We start from the raw sequence: 15,146 nt of genomic DNA on the forward strand, positions 1-15,146 counted from the left end.
AGGATAGATGGGGCTCTAAGATAAAGCTGCTTTCTTCGAGGAAGTGCTTCAGTCCCGTTAGCTGGGCTTTCAGTAATCTGTCAAAGTGTCAGCCACGGCATCGCGCAGCTCTCAGGTCCCGAAGGCTGTGACAGCGTGCTGGGTCCCGGCCAGACGCGTCAGCTGCGAGAAATCAGAGGGGTGTAGGGAGGTGGGCTGACCCCTCGCCGCAGAATGGGGCTAATTTAGACTCAGTGTGGGGGATCCGTCAAGTCACGGAGTCACCTAAAAAGTGGGCATTGGAAACCCCGGCCATGGGGGCCCCCTGGGATTCAGAGAGGGAGCCCACGGCTCTCCGACCACCCCTCCTATGGCACCTGCCGCCTGCCCTTCCCGGAGCCCCCCCCCCCCCCCCGAGTTCCTGCCTTACCACCAGGCACACGACCACGACAGGGCCGCCTTCTGCAAAAGGGAATATTTTCTGTGGGAGCAAAGGCCCAGGTGGGAAGGTGGGGACGGGTGGGCCTTGGTCATTTAATTACTGTGGCTGCCACTTGGGGCCAAGGATGGGGAGCAAGGGCCCTGCCCTGTGGACCGGAGCAGAGCACTGGACAGTGGTCCCCACGCTACCTCCGCCCGCTGGGCCTTTATGTAAAACCAGCAGCCTAGGCCCAGATCGGACCCTGTGCCTGCAGCGGCCGCAAGCTCAGCCGGGGTATGGAGAGTGGAGAGGAGCCCAGGATGGTGACCCCACAGCATGGTAGCAGCTGCTACTGTCTAGTCTAGTATCTATGGCCTCCCCCTCCCCACCCACGCCCAAGATCCCAACCCCCCAGCCCCAGCCTCCGCCCCAGCCTCCGCCCTGCCTGCATAAGCCAGACGGACTTCCTTCCTTCCCAGGGACTGGAATAGGGGGCGGTGTCCCCAGTGATGCGTTGACAGGGCTCTTGTCTGCTGCCCTTGGCCACCCCCTGACCCCCCCCCCAGTGCCACATCGGGACAACACACTCTGTTTTAGGCCTGTGATCCCCAAATGTTGATCTGAACTGAGATGACAGATGCTTCTAGCCTTTGGGGCTGTGTCCTGAGCCTCGGGCTGCACCTCTGCCTTGGGCAGGTCGGGGGCCCAGGTCCTGCCGCTCCCTGTCGGCCCGGCCACATCATGCCCATGACCTGGCGCCTCTGCCTGCTGCTCCTGGGCCAGCTGCCCCCTCAAGGTGGGAGGCCGGGAGACAAGCTGCCCTACCATCCCAGTGGAAGTTGCTGGTGTGGAAGGGACTTGGAGGTCGTTGTGAGCAAAGGTCACAGCACACGGAGCCGCTGAGTCAGCCGCAGGTAGCCCGCAGGGCACAGGCCCGTGACGGGAGGAGGGGCAGCCAGCAGCTCCAGCAGCTGTCGCTGAAAACGGGGTACGGAAGGCTCCTCGCTCGGTCCAGCCCTGCGCCGTGTTTACTGGGGGAAGGATGCGTGAGGGTCTCTTGGCGCGGCTCATCATGGGACGAATCTGGGCTCAGACCCGTTGTTCATTCTTCCTGAAAAGCTGAGAGGCTGCTTCTCCTCAGAGACACTGTTCCAGTCCCAGCTGCTGCTGGAGACACCGCGTGCGGCTGCCCCATCACTGCCCTCTCTGAGGCCCGGGGAGCAGGCCTGGCTTGTCTTTGGGGTCCCAGCCCCCAGCCGGCGTGGGCAATGCCACAGAGTGAGTGGGTGGGCAGTTAGGTGATGAGGGCGAGCTGGCCGCGTGCTCTCCGGGCCTGTGCCAGCCGTGCTGTGTCCACAGGAGGGCAGTGGGCAGGGGTAGGGCCACTGTCTAGAGCAGCGGTTCTCAACCTGTGGGTCGAGACCCCTTTGGGGGTCGAACGACCCTTTCACAGGGGTCGCCTAAGACCATCGGAAAACACATCTATAATTACATATTGTTTTTGTGATGAATCACAACGCTTTCATTATGTTCCATTTGTAACGAAGAAATTGGGGGTCACCACAGCATGAGGAACTGTATGAAAGGGTCGCGGCGTCAGGAAGGTTGAGAGCCACTGGGCTAGAGGGAACCAGGATGGGAGCCTCGGACCGTCACCCAGGTGGGCCGTGCGCGTGGACGGCTGGGAGCCCCTTGCGGGTGCCTCGCAGACCCAGCTTCCGGAGCCCTGATACGGGTCGCGGCAGCACCAACAGCCGTGCGTGCATGCGATCCACGGCGGGTTTGAGGGCTCCGTTTCCAGAGCGTGTGGTCACCGAGCCCTCGATCTCACGGTGCTGCTGGCGCTCGCACAGGCCGGGTTAGTCATCGCATCCTCGGGAGCCGCGGCTGCGCCTGTGGACAAGATGGGCCTGGAGCAGGCGTTTCTTGCGGGAGCTCTGGACGGCGCCACCGCCCGTGGCTCCCGTTATTTATAGGATCACAGGAACCCATATTGGGAGAGACGTTCGAGGTCACCCGTTCTACCAGGGGTCAGCAACGCCCCGGGCAGCCAGCACTGCCTGGCGGGGACCCTGGGAGGCTCGACGCCTCTGAAATCTGACTTGCGTGGGGTTTTCTCTTGGAAATGCAAAACGGCTTCCAAAATCACTGTCGGGGTCCCCCCCGCCCATCACTACAGTGTCCTCTTCTGGATAAATACAGGCACCTTCTGTTCAGGGAGCAAGCACATGCTAGGTTCTCGGCACACAGTAGGTTTTCAGCGCACGTTGGCTTCTTTCCTTCCCTGACTGTGGCGAGCGGCAAAGGACAGAAGCATCTGTTGGCATCCGCTCTGGAAGCCGGCAGCGTGGCTTCCAACGGCTGCAACAGGGTCCCAGCCTCCGGTGGAAAACATCCAGCTTCCTCCAACTTCCCCCTCGCTGGGCGTGGGAAAGACTTTCCATGACGAGGAGTGTGGGGGACCTATGTCCCATTTTGTTTTTTAAATATATTTTTATTGATTTCAGAGAGGAAGGGAGAGGGAGAGAGAGAAAGCCAAGCCAGCTGGGGCTGGTAGTAATTTTTTAATGCGCCATATCGTCCGTGGCAGCCAATCAGCTTCCTCTTGTAGCCAGAACCGCAGCCACAGACCAGTGTGTAAACCAGGGGTGGGCAAACTTTTTGACTCGAGGGCCACAATGGGTTCTTAAACTGGACCGGAGGGCCGGAACAAAAGCATGGATGGAGTGTTTGTGTGAACTAATATAAATTCAAAGTAAACATCATTACATTAAAGGGTACGGTATTTTTTTTTTTTTTTTAGTTTTATTCATTTCAAACGGGCGGATCCGGCCCGCGGGCCGTAGTTTGCCCATGGCTGGTGTAAACGGATGGCTGTGGCCGTGTGCCAATAAAACTTTATTTACAAAAGCAGGCCACGGGTGCACTTACTTGGCCAGAGGGCTATACTAGTTGGTGGATCCCTGTGCTCGGGAATATATTATTTAGTTTTGGGTGTTTTAGGCTTTTGTGTACATAGGATTGTCCTGGAGACCTATACTGTATGTCTGCTTTTGTGACTTCCTGTTTATTTTCTTACGTCATGTTAAATGTTCGTGTGATTCAGCCGGGTTGGTGCCTGCAGCCTTGGTTCACGTCCACCGCTGGGCAGTACTGCACTGCATGGACGCATCCCAGCTGGTGCCTTCTGCCGGCGGTGGGCGTGCTTTTTGCAGACACGGCTCCTGTGAACGCCGGCGTCCCTTTGCCCTGCTTTCCCCATGCGAAGCTTTCTCTCAGGTGTACGCCAAGGTCTGGGATTGCGGGTGGCAGGGAATGTGCCCTTTTCACGTGATCCGAGGAAGCCACATTGGTTTCTGCAGTGGCTTTGCCGTTCTAGGAGCTCCCGTTTCCCCCCATCCTCGCCCGACCCTTCCTTCGTGTCATCAGACATATTCTGAATGTAATGGCAATATAGTTTCACCCTGGCCGGTTTGGCTCAGTGGATAGAGCATCGGCCCAAGGACCGAAAGGCCCCGGGTTCGATTCTGGTGAAGGGCACAAACCTTGGTTGCAGATTCCCCGGCCCTGGTCGGGGTGCGTGCAGGAGGCAACCCATCGATGTCTCTCGCACGTCGATGTGTGCCTCTGTCTCTCCCTCTCCCTTCTCTCTCTAAAAATCAATGGAAAAATATCCTCTGCGAGGATTAACAACAACAGCAAACAATGGTGATACCGTTTCCACATTCCTAGTGAACTTGAGCTTATGACTTACATCCTCGTCCTCTCTGGGCTCACAGGAGGGGGCCCATGCGCCTGCCCCGAACCAAGCCTCCCTGGGCCCCATCCCCTCACCCCCACCCTCTCCCTGACACACCTGAACAGGCACTCACACCGCAGACCCAGAGCTGACAAAAGGCCTTTCACAGGTGCCCGCTTTCTTTCACCTCCTCATTCATGCCGAGGAGGGCGAAAGTCAGAAACAGGGAGAGCCTCAGAGCAACACTGAAGCACTGAGGGGGCTTCCGGTGCCAGGCAGGGACCGGAGGACAGGGCAGGTTCGTGCCCAGAAGGAGCGGATCTGGAGGAGCTGCCCGTCTAGCTTCGCAGGAGGACTTGTCTCGGTGCCTGAGCCACGCGTGCAGCCCAGGGTGTTCGTGGGAAGCGAAGGGAGAAGGGTCTGGTTGACCGTTTTGGCAGCGTGGTCGCTCCCGCTGTCAGCCGGCCGCTTTGAGAAGGTCAGCGCCCGGGGTTTCCCGGGAGAGCGGCCAGCGGTCGGCTCACTGATTGTAGCGACGGGCTTACTGTGAGGGCGTTGAGGTTGTGGAGTGTAAAGGATCCCGTAGAAGAAAATGATGGCTCTCCTCCCCTTTCTTCCCCCTCCCGCCTCCCCCAAGGACCTAGGAAGTTCCAAAAGCCCCAGGGCCTTTGGTGAGCTGTCCGAGAGCCAGGGCTTTGCCAAGCCTGCAGGACCCGCCTGGGGGATTGATTGCAAGAGCAGCCGGTGAGAGGAGAAGGCTTCCTTCGCCTCCTTGGCTGACCTCCAGCGCCTGGGATCCTGTAGGTTGTGTTTGGGAAATGCCTGGGCTCCTTGATGCTGGTGACAGAAGGAGAGGTCGCCGAGCTGACCCAGGACCAAAGCCATCCCCCTGCCCCTGGGAGCAGGCCTGTCCGTAGGGGATGAGCGGGCAGAGGCACTCCCACCGCAAGATGCAAGGGGAGCAGGGCGTGTGCCCTGAGGGAGAGGCCTCGGTGGTGCCTGCCCCGTGCAGGTGTGTGGGTGCGAGGGGCATCCTGGGGATGGGGGTGAGGGGGGGGACCTGGGGACTGAAGGAGGCTCAGTTCTCGTTTTATACACAGTGATGATGCTGCTTAGCAGACGTCCAAGAATCCCTGATTTCCAAGGGCGTTTTTCTGGAGTGTTTCTTAGAGTCTTAGGGCTTCCAAGGATTTCTGTCAGAGGGAGCCTATTCTTGATACTTGATGACGCATCGGTTCTTTGGCGACTATTTGTTTACCTGTCTTTACCCTCTTCCTGGCCACCTGCAAGGTGAAGAGCAGCAGTTGGGACTCATTCATCTTCGTGTCTGTGCTGGCAGCATGCCTGGCGTGCGGTGGAGCGAGGACGCTGTGCCGGATGAATGAGTGATCACCGTGTGCTGGGAGTCCTCCTCCCACCCCTCCTGACTCATCCTCTGCCCTGTTCCGGCCCCGAGAGGCTGGCCTGCGGGGCCCCTGGCTTCTGCTTGGGTTTGGCCGATGGCCGGAGATCAGAGGCAAGGGGGCGAGGGTGTTTGCTTTGCTGGTGTGTCTTTCACAGAAGGTCACCTCTCTTTTCATGGCAGCCTGCTCTCCAGGACTCTCTCCTTCCATGTCCTATAACCTCTTTATATATATATATATATTTTGATTGATTTCAGAGAGGAAGGGAGAGGGAGAGAGAGATAGAAACATCAATGATGAGAGAATCATTGGTTGGCTGCCTCCTGCACGCCCCCTACTGGGGATCGAGCCCACAACCCGAGCATGTGCCCTTGACCGGACTCGAACCCGGGACCCTTTAGTCTGCAGGCTGATGCTGTATCCACTGAGCCAAACCAGCTAGGACTGGATATGATTTTTTTAAAAGATATTTTTATTGATTTCAGAGAGGAAGGGAGAGAGAGAGAGAGAGAGAAACATCAATGATGAGAGAGAATCATGGATCGGCTGCTTCCTGCAGGCCCCCCACTGGGGATCAAGCCCGCAATCCGGACGTGTGCCCTGACCAGGAATCAAACCATGACCTCCTGGTTCATAGGTCAGCGTCCAACCACTGAGCCACACCGGCCAGGCCACATTCTATAGCCTCTTCTTTCCCTCGTCCTTTTAGGCCGCCGAGGGGCGATGGTCAGCACCAGGTCCCTCCACTGTCCCTCACTCTCCCCACGCCCAGCTCACGCCTGCATACGTGGTCTCTTTGTACATCAACCCTCCAAACATCATCCCACTTGGGGTGCATCCTTCCCTCCCTGTTGCGAAGCAGCGAGGCCCGATTGCTTATGGACACTAAGTTGTTTGAGCTGGACACTGGGGTGCCAGGTGCTTAAAAAGGTACGACGTGCCAAAACCGGTTTGGCTCAGTGGATAGAGCATTGGCCTGAGGACTGAAGGGTCCCGGGTTCGATTCCAGTCAAGGGCATGTACCTGGGTTGCGGGCACATCCCCCGTGGGATATGTGCAGGAGGCAGCTGATCGATGGTTCTCTCTCATCGATGTTTCTAACTCTCTATCTCTCTCCCTTCCTCTCTGTAAAAAATCAATAAAATATATTTAAAAAATAAAAAAATAAAAATAAATAAAAAGGTACGACGTGACGTTCTTCAGCGAACGTGTGACCTGATTGGCCATCAAGGGCAGTTGGGTGCCTGGCAGCTTTGGGCAAATAAAGAGCAATTTTGGAAACTAGACTTAGGAGAGACTTTCTCCCACTGATAACTTGTAAGTTCTTACTTTAGGCCGAGAGTCTGTTTTTAAGTCTCTGGCGTTGCCCCTCATCGTGGCTGTGTACCTGACTCAGCGTGGGGGGGGCGCCAGAAGCGCGAGAAGCCGGCACGGATGTCCGGGTCGGGGAGGGTGGGGGGCCCGCCTTCTGCGCCAGGTCCTGGCTGTACCCGCAGAGACAGAGCGTCACTGTCGTGTCTGATGGGGTGTTCACATCTCCGCTCTCCGGCTGTCTTCCTGCAGGTGATTATAAACAGCACAATCACGCCCAACATGACTTTCACCAAAACGTCGCAGAAGTTCGGGCAGTGGGCCGACAGCAGAGCCAACACGGTGTTTGGTTTGGGGTTTTCGTCGGAGCAGCAGCTGACGAAGGTAACGTGGCCCTGCCCCCCCCCCGAACCCCCTCCCCCCAGGCCCTGGCCGTGTGGCGGCAGGGCCAGCTGGCGGTGAGCAGGACGCCTCTGCCTGCAGCTCTGCCCCTTCTGGCCCCGCAGGGCTGCCAGACCAGGTGACCTTTCAGACATGCCAGGTTCCTTGAAATGGAGATGTCACTTGGGAAAGGAAAGCACGTCCGACACGCGGCTTCAGAGCATGAGCTCAGCACGTGTCCGCCCTGCTCCCTGGGCTGTGTCAGCAGCGGCCGCCAACCCTCTGGTTGGAGCTCTAGTCAGAGAGAGGGGGTGAGGTGACAGCTAATAGCACTTCTTTTTGTTTGTTTGTTTTTTTGTTAATCCCCACCCGAGGATATTTTCCCATTGATATTTAGAAAGAGTGGAAGAGAGAGGGCGAGACAGAGAAACATCGACGTGAGAGAAACACATCGATGGGCTGCCTCCTGCACGAGACCCGACCAGGGCCCGGGCTGGGAAGGAGCCTGCAACCAAGGAACGTGCCCTTGACTGGACTCGAACCCGGGACCCTTTGGTCCGCAGGCCGACGCTCTATCCACTGAGCCACACCAGCCAGGACTCATAGCAGTCCTTAACCTCGAGTCCCCACTGTTTAAGCTGTCACACAGTGTTTTCTTCCAGGAAGGGGGTTCATAGTCTTGGCCTGCCTCTCCGAGGGTCTAGGTCACACTCCCGATGCCCAGAGTGGTTTCGAGGCGCACACGGCGCTGGTCACGGTCTCGGGGACCAAAGGGCCTCACCCAGGCGATGAGAGGAGCCGAAAGCTGGTTTGGGAAAACAGGCTCCCTTTCAGGGTGGTGGGAGAGCCCCCTGCAGTTACTAAGGATACGGTGGTTGCAAGCGAGACTGGCTGGTGTATGTGACCCGGGAACCTCTTGAAAGGATGTCAGAGGAGCTGACGAAACCCAAGGAGAGTTCAAAGCCCAGGCCTCGGGGAGGAGAGCGATGCTGTTTTCTGAAATGCAGAGGCTCAGGGAGAATTTGCATAAAGTGGAAGCAGGCATGATGCTGATTTCTTGTTTATTTTAATCTTTATCGTTGAAAGTATTACATATGTCCCCCTTTTCCCCATTAACCCCCTCCAGCCCACCCCCAGTCCCCCCCTCCAGGCTCTCAGACCCATATTGTCTGTGTCCATGGGCCATGCATCTATGCACACAAGGTCTTTGGTTGATCACCTCCCACCCACCCACCCTCCCCCGCCTTCCCTCCAACATTCCGCCCTCTGTTCCATGCTTCCTGTCTCTGGATCCACTCCGTTCATCCATTTGTTTTGTTATTAGATTCCACACATGAGTGCGATCACGTGATACTTGTCTTTCTCTGACTGACTTATTTCACGTAGCGCGATGCCCTCCGGGTCCCTCCCTGCCGTCTCGAAGGGCAAGAGAGCCTTCTGTCTTACTGCTGCACAGCATCCCCTGGTGTAAATGATGCTGGTTTCTTGCAAGAATGACACCAGAACTTCTGGCTGAAGTGGGCTGTGAGGATTTCCTGCCTTTGCACCCCGAATTAGTGTCTGTGGGGGGGAAGGGGCGGAACAACCCCTCCCCTGCCAGCTGGCCCCCTCCCACACCTGCCTCACACCCCAACTCCTTGGGCGGGAGCCTCAGGTCCCTGGGGAAGAGCAAGATGTGGAGGCTCCTGTCAGAGACAGGGCACTGGCTGGGCTGCCTCAGGTCACACACGCCCCGGTCCCACCCAGGGCCTGAGCTCACAGACACCCAAGATGGTCTGAGAACCCCTGCCCCACTCCCCACCCCCCACCCCCAGCTGCTTGGAACCATTTCTTCAAACTTTGGAGGAACCAGAGTAGGAAGGATAAAGGGGGAAAGTTTCAATGAAAAGACTCAAAAGAAGGAAGAACTGCTGAAACCGGTTTGGCTCAGTGAATGGAGCGTCGGCCTGCGGACTGAAGGGTCCCAGGTTCGGTTCCGGTCAAGGGCATGTACCTGGGTTGCGGGCACATCCCCAGTGGGGGATGTGCAGGGGGCAGCTGATTGATGTTTCTCTCTCATCGATGTTTCTGACTCCCTGTCTCTCTCCCTTCCTCTCTGTAAAAAATCAATAAAAAAATATTTTAAAAAAAGAAGAAAAAAAAAAAGAAGGAAGAACGCAAAATGGAAACAGAACAGGTTGTTAAAACTCAGTGTGTGTGCCACTGAGCACCGGAGGGACCCTGGCTGTGCTGCTTCCACCCGTGGCCACTCGTGACGTCTCCCCGACAGGCGACAACGCCCTGTCCTCACGGAGGAGTCCTCTTCCTGAGTCATCCCTAGAGTCCCGGCTCTGTGACTGTGCCTGCCTTTGCCGCACAGACTTACCAGAGGTCTCCTCTGTTCAGAATGTTTCCGATCGGCGCCCCCCTTCTCTGTGAAGGGAACGATTAACCACTCGCTGGTCAATCACCAGGAAATGAGGCTGGCAGGCCCGCAAGTGGCCATTAGCTGGCCAAGGGGAGCTTGGGCTCAAGGGCTCCCAAGGCGTGTTGCTGAGGGGACAGCCGTGGCCAGATATGCCTGACCCCACGGAGCCGCCACCCACAGCCCGGGAAGGGGGCTTGGGAATCAAACACCATAACGAGGCTGGGTGAAGGGACACCTCGTGGAGGTTTTCATTGAAGAACCCTGCCTCTCTCCACCCCCCAGGAAGAAAATAGGTACCTTGATCTTTACAGCTTCCATATAAGGACCGCTGTGCCCCGTAACCAGCGAGCATCACGGGAACACTCTCTGCTCTTTAGAGAGGCTTTCCAAAAATAATAGAGGCCACGGATTCCCACAGGCAGCCTGGGCCTCGCCTGCCCACCCTCCGGAAGGGACGTGCTGGCTCAGCCGGCTGAGGGACGCTGGAGGGGCACGTGCCGGTTCTGACAAAGGCCAGTGCTTATGGCAGGAGAGCCAAGTGTAAGAACGAGCAAGTTTAGGTTCTAGCCCTAGCCAGTGTTGCTCAGTGGGTAGAGCACTGGCCTGCGGGCCGAAGGGTCCTAGATTCGACTCCGGTCAAGGGCACGTACCTGGGTTGTAGGCTCCTCCCCGGCCCGGGCCATGCAGGAGGCAACCAATCAATGTGTTTCTCTCACATGGATGTTTCTCTCTGTCTTTCCCTCTCTCTTCCACTCTCTCTAACAACCAATGGAAACACATCCTCAGGTGAGGATTAAAAAAAAAAAGTTTAGGTTCTTTCTGGCACCTGACCTTGAGATGTCACCTTCTAGGTTCCGTTCCATCTCATTCCTGGCAGAGAGAAGGGAACACACAGCTGTGACGGGGTTGCAGAGGGGGGTGCGGGGTTGGGGGTGTTGCTGGGGCCCCGTGGTCGACCCGTCAAGGCCCTGGCACACACTGGCATTGAGTTTTGCCCCATTTCGGTTCTTTCATCTGTCATTCAAAGTGGTGTCCTCACGTTCACTTGGTTAACTCAGTGTCATCGTGGGAACGTTGCCCTGTCTCATTCCATCCTGTCTCCTGAGTTAAGGGCCATTTCTTTTCCTGGGGGGTGTTAATCCTTCCATGTTTCAGTTAGAGTGCTTTGGCTGCACGGATCAGAACCTAATGGTGGTGCTTAAGCAGACAGAACTGTTCGCATTCGGAAGAGGAATCGGAGGCCCGCGCCTGCCAACACTGGCACCCCCTCCGCCATGTTGGGTCTGAGGGCTCTGTGTGTGTGTGTTTCGTCGGTCATTGGCCTTTCCCTCCTGGTGATAAGACCTCTGCAGCTCTGTCCATCACATCTGCGTCATGGCAGGGGGGCGGAGGCGGTCCACACAGCCTCCCTGTAAACGCCCTGGGCAGACTCCTTGGGTCTCATTGTCAGTCTTGGGTCCCTAGGCCATCCTTCCACTCCCCCAGAAAAAGGGGTGGGGTGTGTGTGTGTGTGTGTGTACAGAATTGGGTGCCATGATTGGCTTAGACCAGTTCTCATTCTTTTCTTTCTTTTTTTAATATATTTTTATTGATTTAAGGAAGGAAGGAAGAGGGAGAGAGAGATATAAACATCAATGATGAGAGAGAATCATTGATTGGCTGCCTCCTGCACACCCCCTACTGAGGATGGAGCCCACCACCCAGGCATGTGCCCTTGACCAGAATCGAACCTGGGACCCTTCAGTCCGCAGGCCAATGCTCTATCCACTGGGACAAGCCGGCTAGGGCCAGTTCTCATTCTTTATCACCTAGGAAATTTCCTGCTCCGGACAAATTTGAGATTCTGTGAAGCTAAAGGAAAAAAAGAGAAATGGCCTTTGACTGAGCAGCTAGACAGTGTCTGCCACCGTGTCTTCAGTTGCCAAGGCCAGAAAAGCCAGAAATAAGATGAAATAAAGGTCTTTAGTTTTCTGTGATGGTGATGATGATACTTTCATTCTGATGAAAGTTATTACATTACCACTGCAGAGAATGGTCCTAATAAGTAAAAGACGAGAATTGGGCATACCTTTCAGACACCATTGTGGTTTGACTAGCCTTTGATTAATGGGTTTTATTTACAGGAATCTATCTTCAGGAAATAATTGTAACTGAGTACAGAGATTTAGCTATAAGGATTTTCCTTGCAGCATCATTTATAACAGTAAAAACAAACAAACCAATACCAAACCAACCTAAATGCCCAGCAGTAGGAAATTAGTTAGATAAACGCCAGTAGGTCCTTTGGGGTAATATTGTACAGCAGTTCAGACGATCTAATAGAAGATCCTGTAATTACATAGAGATATTAATGTCATCTTAGTAATTTCAAAAATAGTATAAAGTGAGATACAATATAACTTCATTTTAGAAAAGAAATATGTGGGCCAGGCTGGTGTGGCTCAGTGGCTGAAGGTCGACCTAGGAACCAGGAGGTCACGGTTCAATTCCCAGTCAGGGCACATGCCCGGGTTGCAGACTCGATCCCCAGTGGGGGGCGTGCAGGAGGCAGCCGATCCATGACTCTCTCTCATCACTGATGTTTCTATCCTTCTGTCCCTCTCCCTTCCTCTCTGATATTAACAAAAAATATACATATGAAAATATGTGTAACAGATGTATACATACAGATAGAAAAATAGCAGAAAGATACGTGGTTAGTGTTTATCTCTGGGTGGTGGGAGTATAGGTTTAAAAAAATGTTTTTTAACGTTGCGTTCTAAATGTATAAGCACGTGTGCTTTTTTATAAGGGGGGCGGGGGGCGTATTATTAACCTGAAGGCTTGGAAGGAGGGATGTTTCAGCAAAGGAGAGCCATCTGGCTCCTCTCTGGTTAACAAGTGCTTCTCCTCTCGCAGTGGGAGCTGGGGGGGGAGCGTGCTCCCAGGGCGTCTGGATTGCTTCCAGTGCTCATTATTACAAATGAATCTGGGATCTTAATCTATCGAAGGCCTTTTTTTTTTTTTTCATATTCTCAATTGTTTTCATAGAACAGTTTCCCAGAAGTGTTATCACCGAGCCAGTGGGCATGAATATTTTTTTTCGCTTGTGATACATTTCTCCAAATTGCTTCTCGAGGGGCTGCACCGATACCCCACGCTCCCGGGAGTGTCCTGCCAGCTCCTGGCCGTTGTGATGGTGTGTGAGTGTGTGGTGCCTGAGCAGGCAGAGCATGGGACATCGTTATTCCGATTGGCATCTTCAGTGAGGCGGGGCCCTTTTTCTGTAGGTTGCTGACTTATTGTGGTTTTTTATTTGTGAGTCTTGATGTTTCTCTGTTGGGGTTTGCATAATTGCCTTTTCAATTTGCACAAACTCTGGTGCTCTCCCCCTTGGGGGCACCCCTCGCCTTTCCGTCCCCCTCGCCTTCCCCCCAGGAGCGTTACCTTTCTCTCCCCTCCTTCTGCTTCTGTGACTTGCTTCCTGAGCCTACACAGCCAGGCTGGCTCACTTCCGCTGCCTCTGTGACTTCCTAAATAAACTTTCTCTTATTAAAAAAAAATGTGCACAGCCCGATTGGTGTGGCTCAGTGGTTGAGCACGGACCCATGGGCCAAGAGGTCCCCAGTTCGATTCCATTCAGGGCGCCTGCCTGGGTTGCGGGCTCGATCCCCAGTGGGGGGCATGCAGGAGGCAGCCGATGGATGTCTCTCTCTCGTCGATGTTTCTCTATGTCCTTTTCCCTTCCTCTCTGAAATTAATAAAAACATATTATTTTCTAATTTGCACAAACTCTTTCTTTACTGAAGATAATGGCCCCTATAGCCTCGCTATGATATTTCCCCCAGGCACTGCTTTTCCTTCTGATTTACTCTTTTTCCTTTTATAGTGAAAAACTTGACATTATTATGTCATCAAAAGATGTCACTTTGGGGATATGAAGCCCCATGGCTGTGGCTTTGTGTTTGTTTGTTTTTAATTTAATTTTTTAAAATATGTTTTCACTGATTTCAGAGAGAGGGAGAGAGGGCTCGAAACATCCATGATGAGAGGAAATCATTGATCAGCTGCCTCCTGCACAGCCCCGACTGGGGATCGAACCCACAACCCAGGCATCGGACCGCGACCTCCTGGTTCATGGGTTGACGCTCAACCACTGAGCCACACCGGCCGGGAGGCTGTGGCTTTACTGATGGGCCTGCAGGGGCCACAGGGGCCAGAACAGCAGAAAGCTGGCCTTTCTGCTTCGACCAGGGTGCTCGGTTCACCAGCGTCCGCCGTCTGGTGAGGGCTCCCGGAGCAGACCACCATACCGTACCGCGCTCAGAGGGTAGCCCGTGCTCAGAGGTTCGTGAGTTCTTAGCAGAAGCCACGGCGTTGTCGGTGGCCTTGTGACTGGCTTGCTTTTTTGTTTCTCAGCAACCGCATTCAGCTCTCGTGCTTTGTCACGCCGGCACCGCCTGTCACCGAATGTTCTCTGCTCACACAATGTCCCCGCTAATTAACATCAGTTGCCTTGTCAGTGACGGTGGGTCATGATTGGTGTGATTGTTCTGGGGTTTTTAAGGATTTTTTTTTTTTATCATGAAAATATTAAAACCTTTTTTTAAATGTCGAGAGAGGTATGGTATAATAAACACCCGCGTACACATCACCTTGTTGTTAACGTTTGCCATATTTCTTTATGTTTTATTGTAGCTGAAGTACGTTAAATTACAGACATCAAAGAAAGCGTTGTACGCCTAAAAATTGCAGAATTTATTTCTTAAAAAAAATGACATTTTTCAACATAACACCATTAGCACTTTTTTTTAAAAAAAAATCTTCACCCCAGGATATTTCTTCCACTGATTTCTAGAGAGAACAGGAGGGAGGGAAGAGGCAGAGAGTGAGAGAAACATTGATGTGAGAGAGACACATCCATTGGTTGCCTCCCATATACGCCCCTACCAGGGTTGGGGAACCTGCAACCCAGGTATGTGCCCTTGACCAGGAATCAAACCTGTGACCCTTTAGTCTGTGGGCTGATGCTCTAACCCAGCCGTGGGCAAACTACGGCCCGCAGGCCGGATCCGGCCCGTTTGAAATGAATAAAACTAAAAAAAAAAAAAAGACCGTACCCTTTTATGTAATGATGTTTACTTTGAATTTATATTAGTTCACACAAACACTCCATCCATGCTTTTGTTCTGGCCCTCCGGTCCAGTTTAAGAACCCATTGTGGCCCTCGAGTCAAAAAGTTTGCCCACCACTGCTCTAACCACTGAGAAAACCGACCAGAGAAACACTTTTTTTTTTTTTTTTTTGGTAATATTTGTATTGATTTTTAGAGAGAAAGGAAGAGGGATAGAGAGAGAGAAACATCGATGAGAGAGAAACATCATCAATCCACTGCCTCCTGCACGCCCCCTACTGGGGACCAATGTTCCCTGACCGAGAATCAAACCGGTGACCTCGACCACTGAGCCACACTAGCCAGGCAGGGCAACACTTGTAATAAAATTAATAGTGATTCTTCTTTGTCGT

At 54.0% G+C, this 15,146-nt stretch overlaps 1 protein-coding gene across 4 annotated transcripts in view; it reads left to right on the forward strand.

Annotated features, from left to right (window-relative positions):
- The window catches only part of HOMER2 (homer scaffold protein 2), a 71,242-nt gene that overhangs the window by 41,967 nt on the left and 14,129 nt on the right, over nt 1-15,146 (forward strand). For all 4 annotated transcript variants that reach the window (XM_081114692.1, XM_081114691.1, XM_081114694.1 and 1 more), the window contains one exon: nt 7,106-7,237. In XM_081114692.1, coding sequence (XP_080970818.1) covers nt 7,106-7,237 — 132 coding nt within the window. The remainder of the gene's footprint in view (nt 1-7,105; nt 7,238-15,146) is intronic.

The sequence above is a fragment of the Myotis nattereri genome (assembly GCF_964212035.1).
Source record: "Myotis nattereri genome assembly, chromosome: 21".
NCBI lineage: Eukaryota > Metazoa > Chordata > Mammalia > Chiroptera > Vespertilionidae > Myotis > Myotis nattereri.